The 19,770-nt window shown below is 42.1% G+C and overlaps 1 protein-coding gene across 1 annotated transcript in view; it reads left to right on the forward strand.

Moving 5' to 3' along the window:
* The window catches only part of LOC142013023 (uncharacterized), a 49,672-nt gene extending 30,254 nt beyond the window's left edge, over nt 1-19,418 (forward strand). Inside the window, exons 6-8 of the mRNA XM_074994063.1 lie at nt 589-705; nt 12,682-12,792; nt 18,979-19,418. Coding sequence (XP_074850164.1) covers nt 589-705; nt 12,682-12,792; nt 18,979-19,096 — 346 coding nt within the window. The 3' untranslated portion in view covers nt 19,097-19,418. The remainder of the gene's footprint in view (nt 1-588; nt 706-12,681; nt 12,793-18,978) is intronic.
* Nucleotides 19,419-19,770: the final 352 nt, after the last annotated feature.

The raw sequence follows: 19,770 nt of genomic DNA on the forward strand, positions 1-19,770 counted from the left end.
TCCACAGTTTTAGGTCCTAATTGGTCAATTAGTAGCCTAAGATCCTGTACAGCAGAGACACAGTTGAAAGCTCCCTCAGTTTTATTATGCACCCTTGGTGAGATAAATCATAAGCAAACCCTTCCAGGTTTTGGTCTTATGGTATAAGATTAACATTCATGAGCCATTGAGGCACGAGGGCTTACATGCTTACAGCTAGTTAGCTATGACACCTAATTTATTTTGTATGCTGGAAATCATTACCTTTGTCTTTCTAAGTGTGTGTGTATAAAGGCTGAGGGTAGGCAGAGGAAATTACAATAATACTATACATGAAACTTTTTTTGAATACAGAGGAAAACTTCCATGGTGGAATAAAGAAAACCTTTTAGACAATAACACTTTTTTCTTTTAATATGAGGTTTGTGGGAGCTTTGAATAATCAAACTATTTTTATTATGCATTCTGGAGTTGACAGTATATTTATTAAAACAGTAGAAGTGGGTAAAGTTCTATAAATTATCTATGAGCATGACATTTGTTCACCACTCTGCACTACTGTGCCAATGTTAGACATTGCTAGCCAGTAATCTGTTCTGAAACCTACAGGTATCTTGATGTGAGTGGCTGTAAAAAGGTGACGGACATAGGAATTCAAGCTTTGACAGGAAGCTGCCGCCAACTATATTACCTGGATCTGAGCTCTACAAGAACAAGCAAGAGGGGGTAAGATATAACTTCAGCAGTTTATCAATGCTTGATATTATAGCACTTTTTTTGTTTTGTTGTTTTCTTTTGTGTAACAACCTCGTTTTCCTTCTTTTGCAGACTTTCCGATATTCAGTATAATCATTCATTAATAAAAAAAAAACCAATCAAATATAAGTTATCTGTTTAGTCCTTCTGCATAAAGAGTATATAACTGGGCATCACTAAATAGTGACATATGCTAATTATACTTTCTAATTATTCCAGCATTTGTTACATTTTTCACTCTAAGGCAGGGAATACCACAAATCCATATTTGAGATAAATACCATGGAATTGCAAACATAAACATTGTAATAGGATTTGCTGTTCAGAGATACACAGACATTCAAATATTTTATGCGCATTGTTACTTATGTTGGTAACAAAGTATCCTTACTATTAATTAAGTACTACAAATGAACAGGGAATGTTTCAATATTTGTTGTTTAGCGTGATTGCCATGATTAATCAGGGTTTTGTTTCAAAATCAGAAATAAAATCCTAGCTGCCAAATAATACCATGCTGAAATTCTTCATGTGTCAAATGGTTTTAAGTCAAAACAAAATATTTTATATTCATTTATGTATACATATGCTTTTCTATGTTTGTATTCTTTTCATAGGGCAGCAAACAATGTGTGTATACAAATTGCACGTACGAACCCACTTCAGAGATTCCTTTCTAGACACGTTTGGCAGTCACTCTTAGAAATATGTTTTCCCTGTTTGTATCTGTGTGATAGAGATACAAGAGGGAGGGTGGCATGCTTCTGTGTACAGTTGTGCATGCTGGTGTAATGTTTCAGAGTCTTCTATTCGGAAAAACATGAGTCTGTGTGAGAGATTTACTCGCTGAGTGTTGCTGTGTCTACACAAGAGGGTTTTTCTGGCAAAAGTGGCCTTTTGTCTGAAAAACCCATGGAGCGTCTACAGGCAAAATGTGCTTTGTCAACAGAGTATCGACAAAACCTGGCATATCCACCAGCAGCGTTTTGCCTCTCCACATTCAGGTATAATGCCTTTGTCAATGGGTTCCTGTCGATAAAAAAGCCATGGAGACACCCCAGGGGGCCCTCTGTTGACAGACAAGGCTTCCGGTTCACTGGGAAGCCCTGTTTGCTGAGATTATGGTTGGCCATTCTGTTGACAGAGCAGACTGCTCTTTCTAGCCACTTTTGTGCGTGGGCATAATCTGTCAACAGAAGTTTTGCTGGCAGATTTCATCACTGTAGTGTGCATGTAGTCTGTATGGTAGTCTGTGGTAGGATGAAAATATCCCACCCCAACAGGAGAAGAAGGGGTTAATAAGTTTTCTTGGGAAAGAGAAGTACCTGCCACATTTCAGACAAACTAATTTTTGGCAAGAGTGGCTGGCAATGACATCTTTTTAAGGATCTAGGCTGTTTTAAAAGAAAAAGTTTGGGCGCTGGCAGGAGCATTTGCTCCTGGGGAAAGAATAAACTGTGTCAGGACATAGTCATATTGCACTCACATGAAAGGCAAGAGACTCCGAAAATAGGGATAGTAGGTTTGGTTTTGATATTAATTCTATAGCAGAGTTTTCATGCAGTGCAGTGAGAGCACTGTATTTTTGTGGTAGTCAGACACACTGATGGATAGTCTCTTGAAATACAAATGGCAAAAGTCCAATATTTATTTTCTTATTACTGGGAACTACCTGTACATAGATGAATAGACCCTTAGGCTGTGTCTGCACTAGCAAGTTGTTTTTGAAAAAGCCAGGCCTCTTTCAAAAAAAGCCCCCATAGATCATGTATGCACAAAATGCGCTCTTTTGATCTGAAATCAAAAGAACACAGCCCTTTTCCCAGTGGTCCTCTTCTTCTCCCGGATGAGGAAGCATGCCTTTTTTTGAAAGATTCTTTCAAAAAAAAAAAAGTGTGTGTAAATGCTCCCTGGGCCTGTCTTTCGAAAGAGCCATCATCATGGTGCCACAGTTTTCAATCCTTGTCCCATTCTTTCAAAAGAGCAGGGGCTGTGTTGACTCTCTCGATTGAAAGAGCAGCTCGATCTTTTGATCTGCTTTTTTGTGTGTGGACACAATCTTTTGAAAGAAGTTTTTTCAGAAATTTTCTTCAGGAAAATCTTTTTTCAAAGGATTGCTGTAGTGTAGACACAGCCTTAGTGTTTACCAGCTTCATCATTATCTTCTGGGAAAATTATTAATAACATTGTCTCAACCATGTTTTTAGTGGTTTTTTATTGTGTAGCGTATAGTAAACTCTGAATCTGTTATTGGATGAGATTTTTAAGCACTCCTCACAGCACAGAAACACTGTGACAAACTTGTGCATGACAAGTTTTGGAATGCTTAAGTCTCCCTATAACTCTTCTCATAAAAAAAAGTCAAATTTTAGCGACTTACTGGAAAGCCGAGAGAAACAAACCATGAATTCCCCAAAAGCAATAATTTCCCATCCTTCAGTTCTTGCTTTGCTGTATATAGATGTGTGCTTGTGTGGACTCTGCAGTATACATGTGGGACTCAGAAGAACAGAGAGGTCTGTTGTTTCCGTAAACTCATGAAGGCAATACAAAGAAATGAATATGGTTTGAAAAGGTGATATACTATTTATGCAATGTATATTTTCCTGCATTGTGTAAGCGCTATGTAAATATGGATAGATTAGACAGAAGTATGGTACATAATTACCATATATGTGAGAATTCATTAGTAACCTGCTTAAAAGAAAAGATTGGACCAGAGCTAAATAGCTGTACAGCATTACACGGTTGCCTTGTGGCCACAACCCTGACTTAGGAATAATCAACAGTTAATTACAGGTGGAAACTGTCTCGCCTGGCAACCTTGACACCCGACCATTCCGAATGAGAGGATTTGCTGGACCATGGGAGATCAATATGGTCTAGCACATTACCAACACTTCCCTGCTTACTGGGCTCTGAGAAGACATTTAGGGGTAAATTACAACTAAATAACAGCATAGAACACTGAGAGCCAGGACTGGTGGCTGTAAACAAACTTTATGGGACCACAGGAAACTTGGCCACACCCATGATAAGTGGTTGCCCTGGCTAACAAGAATCATGCTGGATTATGGCTGTTGCCAGATGAGAGATTTTCAGATTGGGGAGGTTCAATCTGTAAAAATGGTTAGAACAAGCTTGATATTAATTATAACCTGTGGCCCACTTAAATTTGTATTTGTTTTTTGTAACTCACATTTTACCTCTTTTTTGCTGCTTTGTCTATCTAGAGCATCAGTCCAAAAAGCATCTGTGGTTTTACTACATGTGTTCTTTATATCCTCTTTTGAGGTATGGATATTCCAATGGAACAGGGCACTTCAACATAAATCTGTTTCTTACTGCTGTTGATTAAACACCAAGGCAAAATGAGATCTTGGATAATTATTGAAGCCATTCATAACAAGTACCCTCCACATTTTAATTTCTTGTTAAAGTCTGAAGTGCTGTGCTGCTTCCTTCTCTTTTTAATGTCATCACTTTGGGGACAGCTAAACTGTTTCAGGGAGTAGTAGTGTGTGAGGAGAAGGAAAGATGTGATCACGGACAAAAGACAAATTTTTATATAAAGAAGCAAAAAAAAAAAACAAACCATGCACATTTGCTCTTCTACACAGTTGTTTGTGCAACTGCACATGGAATTTAGACATGTTGCCCATAGTGTCAAGGATTTCATTATTGTGCTAGCATAAGTGATTTTCATTTTCCTAAGCTATGAACAGATGAAGTATTTCTCTGTGTACTATAAATTACCAATGTTAATCTCTTTTGACAATGTTAAAAGGCAGAGTATGTTAGAGTGTGTGTCTTTCTCAGCTGTGCAGAGCCCTCTCCCCTCCAATGCACAATCACAACTGCCTTGTCAGAACTTACAGCAGCAGCTTACATGGAAAAGTAGCATTAGGAAATTGATTATGTGTGTTCCTTTTTTTAACGTAATTTCCCAGCTTAAAACAAGGAGACAGAAAGAATCATGTGACAAATCACTTCTTCACAGACTGGTCTATGGGCCACTGATTGGAAATCCCTGATTTAGAGGAAGTGGCAATGGATACAGAGCATTCTAACTCTAAGTTCTTTGGTCTCCGTGAAATGAATTTGGCCTTGTGTGGCTCTCTCATTTCATGTAACTTAAGGCTATGTTTACACTGCAGAGCTATCCTGAAATAGCTACTCTGCCTCTATGAAACGTGGCCTGTATTTCTAAATATTTTTCAAAATACCAGGCACACTATTTCGGCATCCTTCTACACCTCATCACAGGAGGTGTAAGGGATGCCTCAAAATAACACAGTAGGTCAACATTTGGTGCTGTGTAGACAACGCCAAATGCTGAAATAGCCTATTTGGACATTAACTCAAAATAGGCTATATGATTTCTGTAGTGCAAATTGCGTATCTTGTTTCAAGTTAAGGGCACAGTGTAAAGATAGCCTAACAGTGCAAGAAATTCTCCAATTTGAATCCATCACCTTTGGGGGTTTTTCTTTCTTTTGTTCTTTATTTTAAAGTGCATTGTTTTAAATACAGTAAAAAGTTTATGTATATAGGGAAATCTACAAAAATTGAATATACTAAGACTGCTAAGGGCCATTAAAAAAGAATGTTAAAAATTCAAGTTATGCTTTAACGCAAATGGCTTAATAATTATATTTTATACGTTTAATCCATCTGTCTCTGAGGGTACGTCTAGACATTGAGCTGAAAGTATAAGTTGCACTTTAAGGAGACGTATCCATGTAAGCTCTGATCAAGCTAGCGGTAAAAATAGAGTATATACACAGCAGCATGAGCAGGTAATGGCCCCAGGGATGTGTCTTTTATCTTAGATGGGTACATACTTGGGATGGCTAACTCCTTCTGTTGCTTACACTACAGCAGTTATGACAGCTACTACAGATGTGTCATCTTACATTGGAAATTACACTTCTAGCTCCAAGAGTATACATATCATGAGAAAAGAGTGGCAAATAAAAATGTCATTGAAACTACGAAGCCCCTAATTCTGGGAGAAAAGAGAATCCTTCCCAAAGGTTGAACAAGTATGTTTAAAAGTATGAATATACATAGTTTATAGTCTCTGACTCAAACATCCACATAATTTTTTCTTGTGCTCATTTAAATCTACTGTACAGCCATGCACAATGTTTTAAAAATGCCAGAGAAATGGGAGTTGTTGGTTATGGACTTTTTAGCTTCCCTCTTCAACTTTTTCTGTCTTTGTATTATCTTAAAACAAAAGGGATTTTTATTTTTTTTGTTAGGTGCTGCTGTGTACAAACCCTTTCAGTTAATGTTGACCATGCCAAGGTATTCCATATTGTAAAATTTTCCACAGTTTTGTGTTATGGGGTGGGAACTCATGGCATATTGATAGTCTTGCCTCTAGATCTGAGGGTGAAAATCATCAGATCTGTTTAAATAAGGATGAGATGGTGCCCCCCACATCCATTGACAGATTTTCCCATCCCAGTGTGTAAATGGGTTACCAGTGCCAAGGGCAAAGACCAGGCTGTTGGGAGCCATGAGTCAGCAAAGGCAAAGAGTGTCAACAGGAGTGATCCACAGCGTTCCTGTGTGATTTGTGTATATATATATATATATATATATATATATATATATATATATAGATACAGGCAGGGGTCAGCAACCTTTCAGAGGCGGAGTGCCAAAATTTGACCTTTTGACCAAATGCCCGGGATACTTTTTAAAGTTACTAATAGTCCTACTTAGAACAGCTTAACTTACAATTAAGATGCAGAGTTTAGATAGTGGTTTAGATGGTGGTTGGTAGCATTAGCTGGTCTTTTGTTAATCTTCAGGCAGCATGGCTTTGAGCAAACTCCTGCCTACCTGGGGAGGGGGTGGGGCTGAGCTCCTGCCTCATGTGCCAATGAAAACCAGCTCTCATGCCATTCTTGGCACCCATGCTGGGGGTTGCTAACCCCTGATATAGGGGAAGCTTCATGAGGGGATTCTTCTGGATTTATCCTTCCCCTCAGCTTTTTCCCACATGCTTTACTATCGGAAAAGAATCTGGCCCAATACTCATGCATAACAATACAGTTTGCTTATACAACACATTTTAAACGGTATTTATTCCCAATCAACTTTCCATTGTTACATTTGTTTTCTTCAGCTGACTTTCTGTGTTTCAATGACACATCTTTGTGTTATTCCGTGATCAGTAAAGGCACGAAAAATAATTTAAATGAAGGGTGACTCTGTGTGTGATGGGGAAAGTTACATTTTAATAAATGAGAATATATAATTTTATATAGGAATGCTAGGTCTGTGATTTAATTACAACACCTTCCCCCTGTTTTGTTTATACATTGACAATCAAACAAGGAGATACATTTGACACATTATGGCCTTGTTTCCTGTATCACTATATAGATTTGTTACAAGCATGTAGGTGATACAGTAATATATATAGCCATCATTTTAAATGTAGATAATTTCCTAATTAAAAAATAGACCTGGGTCTTTATTATCTATTTATCTGTCTATCTTCTTTACCATCATCCAACCCCCTTTAACAAAAAATTCAATTCATAATTTAAAATAAACACAAAAACTTCATATAAAAATGTAATTTAAAATTAAAAATAAGCACAAATAGTTTTTCTTGGCCCTTGTGGGTGCCCCAGCTGGCCAGCTGCCTGAGCCCTTCCTGAGCTACCCACCAGAGCTGCCTGTGCTAGCCACTTGCCCGCCAAAGCCACCTGCCCGAGCCCCGCACTGCTGGGACCAGTCACTTGCCCACCCACCAGCCACCCGAGTCCCGCGCTGCCAGGACCAGCTGCCCACAGGACAGCTGCCCGAGCCACCCGCCCAAGCCCCACTCTGCCACAGCCAGTCACCCACCCACCAGCCCAAGCCACCTGAGCCCCATGCTGCCAGGGCCAGCTGCCCGAGCCCTGCACTGCTGGGGCCAGGCCCTCACCCGCCAGCCCAAGCCCAAGTTGCCTGAGCCCTGCGATGCCAGGGACAGCTGCCCATGCCCCACAAGGCCCATGAGCCACTCACCCGAGCCCCACCCTTCCCACAAACCCAGCCTCCTCCCTACACTCTTACCCCATTCCCCTTTCCTGAACCAGGCACCCTCATCACCTCCATCTAACCCCATCCTCCTCCTCCTTCCCGCAAACCCAGAAGGGAGCAGGGGCTCTGAACCTGGATGGGGTGGGAGGGCTCATTCCTGGGCTGCGGTGGTGGGTTGTGAGCCCCATCAACCCTGGGATCCCCTGCCCCCTGGGTGTGGGGTCCCTGGTGAGGCAGGGAGCACTGGCAGGTAAGGCAAGGGGGGGTGTGGAAGCAGACCTGGCAGGGGTGGCAGGAGCAGGCTCAGTGGGGGGGGGGTAACTGGAAGGGGCCAGGAAGCAGGCAACGTTGACCACAAGCTCCTGGAGCATTGTGCCAATGCCCTCCAGGGTGTTTAGCAGCCTCTCCCATGCTGCTCTCCACCACTCCAGCTCGGTCTCCACCCGCCACAGGTGCCGATCGGCTACTTCGTCCCGGCAGCAGCTGGCTGGGTCCTCCTCGGCCTGGTGGGAGGCCCTCTGGCTGCAGCCCTGCTGGCACATGGTGTGGGGTGGGGCCTGACCACCCTTAACATGGACCGGGGGGGCTCTCAAGGACCAGGGACGGTGCTAGGCTCTCCTGGCCCATGGATGGTGTAGCAGTGTGGAGCGAGAGATGTATCAGTAACATACTACAGCCTGGACCCCTCCAGTAACGCCCCCCTCCAGTAACCCCTCCATGGGGCACCCCCCTCCCATCCAATGGTGTCGTGGCAGGGGGGAAGGGTGCTTCTCAGATGGGTGGGCCTTTCAGCCCGTGGTGTGTGGTCCCTGGGTGCTGTCCAGCACTGACCAGCCTCCCTCCCGCATGCTGTTCATGGCATTATCTGCTGCAGCGGGGTGCTGGTCATCACTGGCAGACCACCATGGGGTGCTGACTACCACAGCAGGATGGCATGTGTGCAGCCCGGGACCACTGGTCCTGTGTGCAGCCAGCTGGCCAGGGCATTGCCCCCACCCCATGGACCAGGTGTGCGCCCCGCCACTTACGTATTGGAGGGTCCTTTGGTGACATCCAGGTATGCTCAGCTCCTGGTTACCCAGCTGGATGAGCGGGAGGAGATGTGGATCGCAAGGTCCCCCCTCCTTGCTCAAATGCTTGGTGGTCATGTCAGCCTCCTGAGTCCCCAGTCTGGGCTGCTCCTCTGCCTCTGACTGCGGCTTCTCCGCTGATGTATCCAGGACCGCTGGGGGTGGGGAGCTGTCCTGGGGACCCAGGATGCCCCGGAACTCCCAGAAGTAGGGGCAGGTAGCTGGGGCTGCCCCAAAGTGGCCAACCTAGTCCCAGGTTTGGGCATAACCCTGCCACAGTTCTTTGACTTTACTGCGCACCTGTTCCGTGGTATGCTCCAAGTGGCCCCTCATGAGGAGGCCCTGGGCCAGGCAGGCGGATGCTGGGGGATTTCACCGCTTGATGCCTATCTCATGGAGGAACTCCTCCTCTTTCCAGAGGCCCAAAACGTCCCACAGCTCCCACTCTGTCCAGGAGGGGGCCCTTTTTTCCTCTCCCCCCAAGAACGCTGGGAGCCCTGCAAGGGCTTGGAGGTGGGGCCCTGGGGCTCACGCTTGGGCTGTGTGTTGGCCATTATGGCCTGCTGCTGCTCCTGGGCTTCACTTAGAGCATGCAGCCGGACCTCTTGCCGGGGCTGTTCCTAGCATGACGCTCTCAGCTTCCTGCCATGAGGTTCCTGTGTCCATGCTGCTTTAAGGCAGCCGAACGCATGGATCATAGAACTCCAGCTGCCTGGTGCCATGGCAGACCCCTCTTTCAAAAAAGCAGGATGTGAAGCGTTTACCTGTGCGCTCTTTTGATTTAGTTTTTCGAAAAGGGACAATCTTCTTGATATGGGCTCGGAGTTCAGATTTTGACATCTGTGCCCTGTTCTTTTGATTTTCTTTCGAAAGAAGGTGTTGCATGTGTAGATGCTCCTCCCGTTCTTTTGAAAGAGGGACACATATTTTGACATTTTGTGCACGTGTAGATACAGCTCAACAGATTTTTTTGGAGCATAATCTTTCGTGGGCAGAGACCCACTTCATCATATGGCTTTGCCAACAAAAAGGTATGCTCCAAGAAATCTGTTAATTTATAAGGTGCCACAGGACTTCTCGTCATTTTTAGTAAATTGTTATACAGTATTTTTCATACTTTGCCTATTTGTAAATTTTGATTATTGATTGAAATATTATTCATTGGTTTGTTTGTATAAGGTGAAATCTTGCCAACATTCACTGATTTAAAAAAAAATCCCGTGCTTTTCAAACCAAAATGTATAGTATACAAGATTTTAATCTTCTCATGCTTTTGTTTGGATAATAATGAACAAATTGACTTCAGAAATGAACAAGTTCCTCATACCTCCAGCAGAAATGCCTACTTTTGGATTAGCTAGTGTAAACTATAATGGACTATCTTCTGTCTTTCAGAAGGAAAATATACTTTTACTTGAGATCTGGAAAGTAGCTAGTTATAGCTGATTCAGTCTACAGCTACTCAGCTTATAATGAGGTCTTCAGGAGCATCTAGTCCTGTGAATCACTTCACATACCCTATCTCTATCAATAAATGGGTTCAAGTGTGCTATTGTATTTTATTGGCTTAATATGAATGTTAGTCTTTTGTATCAGGATCCCTGGCCCCATTGAAGTCAATGGGAAATCTGCCTTTGATTGTTCTGGGGCTAGGATTTTACTGCTTGTTTCCAATAGTCATATACAGAGAGACACTTTGAATTACTCAGTAGCCAAGTGTGCTGCTGAAAGAGAGGCGCTAACAGCACCCACAATTTTTATTCTTCTTTGTTTAGAAAGATTTCAATCTGTTTTAGTGAGCACTTTGGGAGGAAGAGTAGTAGTTGATCTTCAAACGGATCAAAATGCATAACAGCTCTTCACCAGAAAAGTGCATTTAACAGTAATTTTTCAGCATTGTGTGACTATATAAATCAAACGGCAAGCATCTCTATCAACACAGATACCTGCAGCCTAAGGTAGAGGCAGGCAGTGATCATGCGCCCAGCCTTCTCCAATGGCTCATCCAAAGCAGGACACCATTAATTTGCGATTGGGATCTGACAGTGGATGCTGCCAAGGCAGTGATGGGCAACCTAGGCTCATGAGTGGGCCACATGAATTCCCCTCATCCTTCAGTGGCAAGTGAGTGGCAAGATTGTTGTAACCAAGATGGTCTCCAGGGGACAGTGTAGTTTTGCTGACTGCACTTGCACAGCTAGAATTTGTGGGTGTAGCACACCATAGCAACACTTTGATGAGATGCAGGGGGAGCACACAGTTCTCTCAATCAGTGTTGTGTCCGTCTCAGTTCACGTGCCCTTGCTTTATGTGAATGCCCCGTTAGTAATACAGTAAGGTCTCAGAGTACGTGAGCCAGCTCTTATGCAGCTGACCCCTGGTTCATACTTTCTACAGTAAACCCTCCAGATACACCCAGGTGCAGAGTGTGGAGGTAATCCCTCTGTCAAAGGGAAACAGAGTTGGCAGCAGCCAGCTCTTCCCCGAGTGCCACCAGGGGGACTCCAGCCTCCACCGTGTGCCCTGGCTCCAACTACCACCGCATGCCCCAGCTCCAGCTTCCGCTGCAGCCCTCAGCTCCAGCCCCTGCCACATGCCCCAGCCCCAAACCCCATAGGCCCAGCCCCAACCCCTGTGAATGCGGCTGAACTCCACCCCTGTCCCCTCCTGCAGCCCTAATCCACCCCAGGCTTAATCCCCCATCCCCCTCCCACACCACAACCCACTGCCCAAGCCCCAACTTATGTGAATTTCAGGGTACGTGAGGGTTGTGTTCCATACAACCCCCCGCGTATCTTGGGGGACTACTGTACTGGTAGAGGGGAAAAAAAAAAGAATGCCTACGTGGCCAAACCAGCAACCTATGTGTGAGCAACAGTAAACAAAATATCTTGCTGGCCACACGTAGAACCCTGATGGGCACAAACGCGACCCCACCCCCAGTGTGCTAAGGGACTTCTTATTTGTATTGCCATAGTGCTCAGAGGCCATGGTCAGGACCTGGGGACCAGACATGCTGTGCAATGTGCAAACACATAAAATGAAAAATGGCATGTGCCCCCAAGATCTTGCAACACAAGACGCCATCCTGCAGTGAAATCCACGTGGGTACAGAGAGATTTGGGACCCAAATATTAGGTGCGCCTCAGCAGGTAGATAAAGCAAACTGACAGAGGGAGCAAATGACAAAAGTGAGACAGTTTTCATTTGTCTCATGAAGAGCATGCTCCATCTGTGTGTGTTCCAAATACCATTGGGTACCCCATCTTCCTTGCTCACTGCCGTTCCTATAGCAGAGCACAGTGCAGGGCAACTTTCAGAAAACGAGTGAATTAAGAGTAAAATTTTAAGTTGATAAATGACTGCACTTTGCAGTTTAAAATGTTCCTGTTGGCTGAAGCTTTCAGAAGTCTCTTTATGCTTTCATTTTTAAAAACAAGACCTGCAACTAAACTGTGTTTAAACTGTGAATATGGGAACTATAAAGAAAAGTTTGGCTTCCAGGAGGTTACAGACTCTGCCAACTTCCCTGGCAGAGGTTTTAAACTATAACAGCTTTATAGGTATGGATTTCCTCCTCCACCGCACCCCTGCTTTTTTCTTATTTTTATTTTTCTAAAACAGGGAAAATAAAATATAAATCTGAATGTATTTTTTTTATATTTTTGTATTCACTGTAAATTTACATTTGTTCTAGCAGTGAAACCACAATCACGTGCATGTTTCTAAGATGGTTATAGAGCTCTGTACAGGGAAAAAAATAGGTGCGTTTTCAAGAGACTTGGCAGAACTTGGAGTTAATCTCTTTTTTATTCTTGGGTGTTAGGGTCTGCTTGTTGGCTAGCTTTTGCCATCTCAGTTTGGAATGTGTGAAGCTCAGTTTCTGCAAGGATGTCACTCTGGGTGCAGTTAAAAAACTCTGCAAACACTGTAAAAGGTAAGAGCTTCAGCTTTACACAGATAAAAAACTCAGTGCTCAGCTGAAATACTAAGCTATTTTATCAGACATAGACTTTGATCCTGACAAATTAATGGGGAATTTAGAGCCAGTAGTGCATTATTTATAATTTTTTCCATTCATAATCTGTGCTGTTAAGATATCTGTTTTCAAATGTTTTAAAGTTTTTAAAAACTGCATTGGCTGATGCAATTCTGAATGACTTTTCATACAGTATTTCAGGTATCTACTTCTATTTATGGTGTTTTTAATACTGGTAAGAGAAACGTGAGCTGCGGAAACTAAGCCTGCAATGTATTTTTTTTAAATCACCATTCTTACATCTGAAAACACTCAGTATAAAGGTGCAAGTGGCCCAGCATTCTGACTGTAAACGTGAGCTGATAGATGGGTCGACCATATCTCCCTGTCTCAAATATGGGACAGGGAGACATGCAGGGAGGGGTGGCTCCTCCAAGCCCTGGGGAGCTGGGAAGGAGGCAGCAGCTGCTGGTGCTCCCCAGGAGCCTCATGAAAGTGGCAGCCGCCAGCACTCTCCCAAGGCTCAGGGAAGGTGGCAGCAGGGGGATGGCCCAAATGCAAGACAATTAGTCCCTTTTAAAACATAAATTGGGACGCCTTTTTGGCATCCCAAATAAGGGACTGTCCTGCCCAGTACGGGATGGATGGTCACCTTAGTAATAGAATTAACTGTGGAAATACAGAAACGAGTGATCCTAATCTTTACACCCCTGGTTAAAGAAAGAAAGGAAACAAGTGCTAGTCTCGTGCTCATTGTGTATAATAAAAATCTCACACATGGAGAGATTAAACTGAGATGACTGTCACTTTGGAATTTTAATATATCCTTAAAGTGGGATTGTAGTTGCAAGTGACTTCTGTATTGAAAACTTGCAACTTTCTTGAGTTACTAGTCATGGTCAAAATATGATCCTGATGCTGCATTGAGATATTCACAGCTCCCTGCAGGGATTTCAGACTCCATATGGCCTAGAATTCTGCCAAATCCTGGCAGCTGAGGAATGTTAGCCAATCAGAGCTCTTTTCTCCCCAGCTAGCCAATGGGTGCCAGAGATTCCCAAGGAGAGGAGCTATCTATTGTCCTTTCACAAGTGCCTCCCTCCCTGTGTGTTAGGATTGGCCCATTTCAGAACCTGCCCCATCAATATCCTCCACGTGCTGATGTGAATGGGTGGCACTTTGATTGGAGAATATTTGATTTAAGAGGTAGGAGAAGGGACAGGTTGATTTTCCAATACTGTGGTGAGTTTTGTATAGCTGGCAATTACAAAACTGGGACATGTAAACTGAGTTGTTTTGCTAGGGAAGCCATAGAGAACAGAATAAGCATGTCTTCCTGAGGTCATATTTACAAGTTGCTTTTCTTATTATAACCACACCTTAAAAGAAAAGCTTATATTAAAAACAAAAACCAAACTCAGCTCTATGATTGGTTCACGCAGGTATTGTTTATTCAACAAGTGGAGCTGCTTCTGTTTTTGAATGTTCTTCCAAGAACTTTCATTTTTCTTAAATTAATTATTAGAATTATTTGCTACGTTGTCACTGCATATCTATATATAAACAACACCATTGTAAGTTCTTGAAATGTGAGCTGTCTTAGTTTTGGTTGGGCACACAAGGTCATCTGGTGTGTTTCAGTTCTGTGACTGGATGAGTAACTAGGATGGCCAATGCATACTATAAAAACAAGAAGACAAGGAGAGCTGGCAATACCTTCTTAAATGTCACGTAGTTAGAAGACAAGAGAGATTACAATATGGGCATATCCAAAAGCCTTACCCCAGTTTTACAACCCTGTTAAAACATAGGGTTAGGCTCTGTTCCTGCGTTAAAATTCTAACTGTATAGTAACCAAGTCAATGGACATCTATTATGTTTAGGCCTTGAAATTCAATTGTTTTTTGTAAATAGGATCATATGTACAAAGTCTAAATTTGTTTTCTGTGTATGTTGTCTTGTAATCACTTAAAATTTACTGTTTAAGTAAACATCATTACCAATAACTTCTTTGCTAGAATAGTTGTGATAACAGCGTGTGTGTGCAAGGTCTAAGCAAACATATGTAAACATTTGAACAAATAATTGTTGTTAAGTGTTCTCCAGTTCTAGAACATTATGCTCAACAGATGTATCTGCCAGGTTAATTTACAAATTTTAGAAGGATTATTTGCTTCATGGGATGGATGTCACAAGAATACCAGGTTTATTTTACATTTAATAGCAGAGGGAGTACTGTACAGGAAGAGTCTCCTTAAGAAACCCACTGCATTTTGATATAAAATCTGTCTGATAAAGAAATGACACCCCAACATTCATATTTTTATTTTTTCTATACAAATCTTTATTGTTGACATACTTTCTTTAGTCTGCTAATTTGAGCAGAAAATGGTTATAGTGTAAAAATATAAAAGGCTTTTATGTACCTTGATGGGAAAAAAAAGGATCTCTTAAAATTGGGGGAAAAATACTAATGAAAGATGTTTCAGCTCCCTTGTTAAAGAACTATGTGAAAAATCTCAGTTCTTAGGTTAAGAGCCAAGTGTATGAGATTCTATACTACATTCCAGAAGAATTAGTATTGTTTTACAGCTTTGTAAATCTTGTTTGGTTTGTCTCACCTTGCAGTTCTGAGTCATATCATCTTTAATCTTCTTTGGTGTTAAAGAACAGATGAACCTCCTTTAATAACTTCCTCATTTAGGAGCGTCTTTGAGTGATACCATGACAGATTCTTGCTCTTTTCCTTTCTGCCCACTTTGTTGTATCAATATTGTTTGATTGTAAACAAAAGCAAATTATTATTTACTCTCTTGAAGGAAGCTTTTCCAAACCTGACTTGAATATGTCAAAAAGTTATTCAGGCCTAGAGTACTCAAGTTGCTTATATTCACCATTTGGATTACATAGATGTAATCAGACATATGCCCACAGTAGGGTTAAGGTATATTTTAACATAGAATGAAAGTACGGCCGTATTGAGAAGCAATTATCAGTGTTTGTTCAGTGTAGAAATCTCAGTGAGAATTTTACATGGATACCTATTCTGCATTTCTGTTTAAGTTTAATGAGTTTCCTAAATTATTTTGAAATAGTAGTTGCCTTGTGCAGACACTAGGATAATTATTGAAATAACTTCACTATGTAGACCTATCCTGTGAAGAGTTACAGAGAAATTACTGGACAGCAGGTTTAAAATGAACAAAAGGAAGTATTTCTTCACACAGTAAACATAATCAACCTCAGGAACTTTTTTCAGGAGGACACCTGTGAAGGCTGAGACTATAACAGGATTTTAAAAAAGAAGAACTAGATAAGTTCCTGAATGATAAATCCATCAATGACTATTAGCCAGTGCTGGAATTGGTCAGTGCTGAAAGACAGGATACTGGACTAGATGAATCCTTTGTCCGAACCAGTATGGCCAGTCTTAAATTGTGCAGTGGGAGAAGGGCACACACTTGTTACTGATTGTAGAATTCAAAGAGAATGCCCCATGTGCAAGCTCAGCTTTTCTAGTCCCCTACACAGGTACTCCATTGAAAATGAGATCCTTTGCCATTCTGGAAAAAAATCTTCTTGCACCGTTGTAAATGTAGAAAAGTGAGTAGATTATTCTTATACTTTTTATCTTAAAAGCATTTAATAAAATATCTTTCAATGCTGTCCTGCTCATTGTTATTAATTTACTCTAAATTGTGGACGGCTATTGAACTGGCCAGCTATATGGATAAAATTTTCAAAAGCACTGCCTATCTTAGAAGCCTAAATACCATTAACAATCAATCAGATTTAGGCTTACTTTTTTCCTTGCTTAAAGGAACATTGTGATATATATGGTTCCCACTATGGTATGCTAATACACAAAAACATTTTTTTTTTGCTTTTTTTTCATAGTAATAGATTATAAAGGCAGAAGAGACTGCTATGGTCATCCAATCAGACCTCTTGCATAGCAGAGGCCATAGGATTATCCTGGAATTAATTCCGGTGGGAACAAAAGCATATCTTTTAGAAAACATCCAATCTTGAGTTTTTTTCATTAATAACTTATTTCGTTCTTAACAGTGAAAATAATTAAATCCAATTTATGGTTATCATTATAGGCCCCACTCTGTCCTTCATTACCAAGGGAGATACACTTGTGTAACTGAGGGCAGAATTAGGGCCTTTATGTTTATTTTCTACATTTAATGTAGCTTGAAGGATAAACCCAGACTAGTCAATTTTACTTCTGATTTTGATGCACTGCAAATTGCATTTGTTTAGATTTCCAATATTGCACAGGAGAGAGAGAATTAGTCTGTTTAAAAAGTCCTTTAAAATATAAAAACTAACCAACGTATATTTAAAACTAAATTTAGATAGTCTGAAAATTGTATTGAGAGTATTTTAGTATTAGGGCTTGCACCCACCCACTGTTCACATTAACAAACCCTGATGTACAGTAAACCCTCAATTTTATGGATCCTGATTTAGGGTTAGGGTTAGGGCGTCCCCCTGTTGCTCCTGATGTTCACTCATCATCATCATCATCATCAATAACCGTGGACTCAGCGCCCGTTGATGTCTGATGCCTCTTTCACTATTCCTTTCCATCTTTCTCTGTCCAGTGCAGAGTGGCTTAGTTTCTGTAGACTAGCTCCACACCAATCTACTATATCATCTATCCATTCTCTGTGGGGTCTGCCTCTCCTATTCGAACCATCCATTATGCCGAATACCACGGTCTTGATTTTTCATTCGTCATTCATTCTGCAAATATGTCCAAATAGTTGTAGCTTCTGTTTTACAGCCTTCTGCAGCAGGTTCTCTTTTGGCTATATCTTTCTGTATAATTCCTCAGTGGTGACCTTCTGCATCCATACTATTCTCAGAATCTTTCTATAACAACTTTCAAATGCCAATATTCTTCTTTTCGAATCTTTATCACCCACGTCTCACATCCGTACAACACGCTGCTGAATAAACACGTTTTCAAGACGTTCAGCCTTGTACCTTAGCTAATCACTTTGCTTTTCCAGATCTTATCCATCGCCTTCAAACTCACTCTTGCTTTTGCTAGTTGCTATTTCCTTCTTACAGTCTAGATCATATGTTATGTTGCTCCCTAGATATGTGAACTTCTTTACATTTTCTAGTTCAATACCATCTACACTGATCTTCCTTCCTATTTCCTTATCTGATGTCTGCTCGGGTCAGTAAAATCCTAAATCCCCCCCACTCCCCCCCCAAAAAAAAGAAATAAAGGGACTTACCTCTGCGGAGGCCTGGAGGAGCCACCACTACCTCCACTGGAGCTGCCATGCAGTCCTCCCACCAGGGGTGGGGGGGCATATGTGGGTGTACATACTCGCACCCCACCCCTGGTGGGAGGAGTACATGGCAGCTCCAGCAGCGGCTCCTCCAAGTTGTGCGGTGGCTCCGCCAGCTGTGCACGGCAAGGAGGCTGTAGCCAGGTGCAGTGGGGTGGCTCTAGCAGCAAGGCACTTCCAGCCATATGCCGTAGAGCGCCTGTAGCCTCATGCAGCAAGGCACTTCCAGCCATGCATTGCAGGGCCACTCCAACCATGTGCGGCAGGGTGCCTGTAGTTGCACATGGCAAGACACTTCCAGCCGTGTGCGGCGGGATGCTAGCCACGTGGAGGTCCTGCAGCTCCTCCAGCTGCAGCTCTGGTAAGTCAGGGATTTTTTGGGGTGGGGGGTTGGGGTTTTTTGTGCATGGGGGGCACTGGAGATGGGGGGGACCTGGAATGGGCAGTAAACCCACGCATTTAATGGACCTTTGGGAATAACAGACAACCCTCCCCCACAACTGGTCCATTAAATCAAGGGTTTTCTATAAATGCTGGGACTCAGCTACTTGATAACACCCCCTTAATATATCCTTCTGCTGTCACTATCTGGCACTGGAATATTCTTGGTAAATGAAGTGGCATGAAAAATGTTATAAGGGTTCTCTGATTAGAACCACGAACTCTTATTGATCATTCAACAGGTTCACAAACTACCTGACTGATCAGATAGTTAAGGCGCTACAAAGAGGGTCAGCACTGTGTCAGGGATTTGTTTTGCTGCTAAACACGCTCTTTTTTAGCATCTGTGTTTAATTCTACTCCTGCTGGTCTGCTTTCTCTTTTTCAGGTTGAAGTCACTTCATCTCTATGGCTGCCACTTCATGCCTGATCTGGAGTCCATTAACAAAATCAATAAAATGGTTCAAGTGTATCATGACCTCTGTGTCCCACCTGCTAACAATTGAATGCGGAACTCTGTTGCTATGGATAGCTTGGCTTATAAATATGACAAGTGCTTCAGCAAAGATATGCTAGGTCAGCTAGTCTGGGGCATAGTTTTAATTGTGATCTTGGCACGGGACTGGGAGCCATAAATTTCTCTAATCCTGTCACTCACTCCCTTTTTGGTCTTGTACAGGTTGCTTTCTTTGCAGAGGTGTTGGGAAGATAATGTGTGTGATACATTTTTAGGAGGAGAATTATAATCTACATGCTAAATATTACTGAATGTATTATCCTTGCTTTGTGATTGGAAATAATAAAATCTTGGGCCAAAATCAGCAGTGGTGTATACGATGGTATATGTTACAGAGTTTGTGTAAGCTCCAGTGGAAGACAGTGTTTGCAGTTGGCATAGAAGCATTACTTCCACTAAATTTAGATGTAGTGACTGTGCATGCTGAATTATATACGCCATTTAGTATTCTGTGGAGAACAACTTTGAAATCTTGTGTAAGCCCCTGCAAATCCCATTAAATCATTAGAAAAGAGAAGAGAAATGGAAGATGGCTATCAAAATGGGAACAACAGCATGGCCTGAAGACCTCTCTACAACATTACTGTATACCACAAATTACTTACCTACATCTTAATTCTGCCCTTCTAAGGATGCCAGTTTTTCATCATCACTGTTAGCAAA

The sequence above is a fragment of the Carettochelys insculpta genome, chromosome 5, assembly GCF_033958435.1.
Source record: "Carettochelys insculpta isolate YL-2023 chromosome 5, ASM3395843v1, whole genome shotgun sequence".
In the NCBI taxonomy this organism is placed as follows: domain Eukaryota; kingdom Metazoa; phylum Chordata; order Testudines; family Carettochelyidae; genus Carettochelys; species Carettochelys insculpta.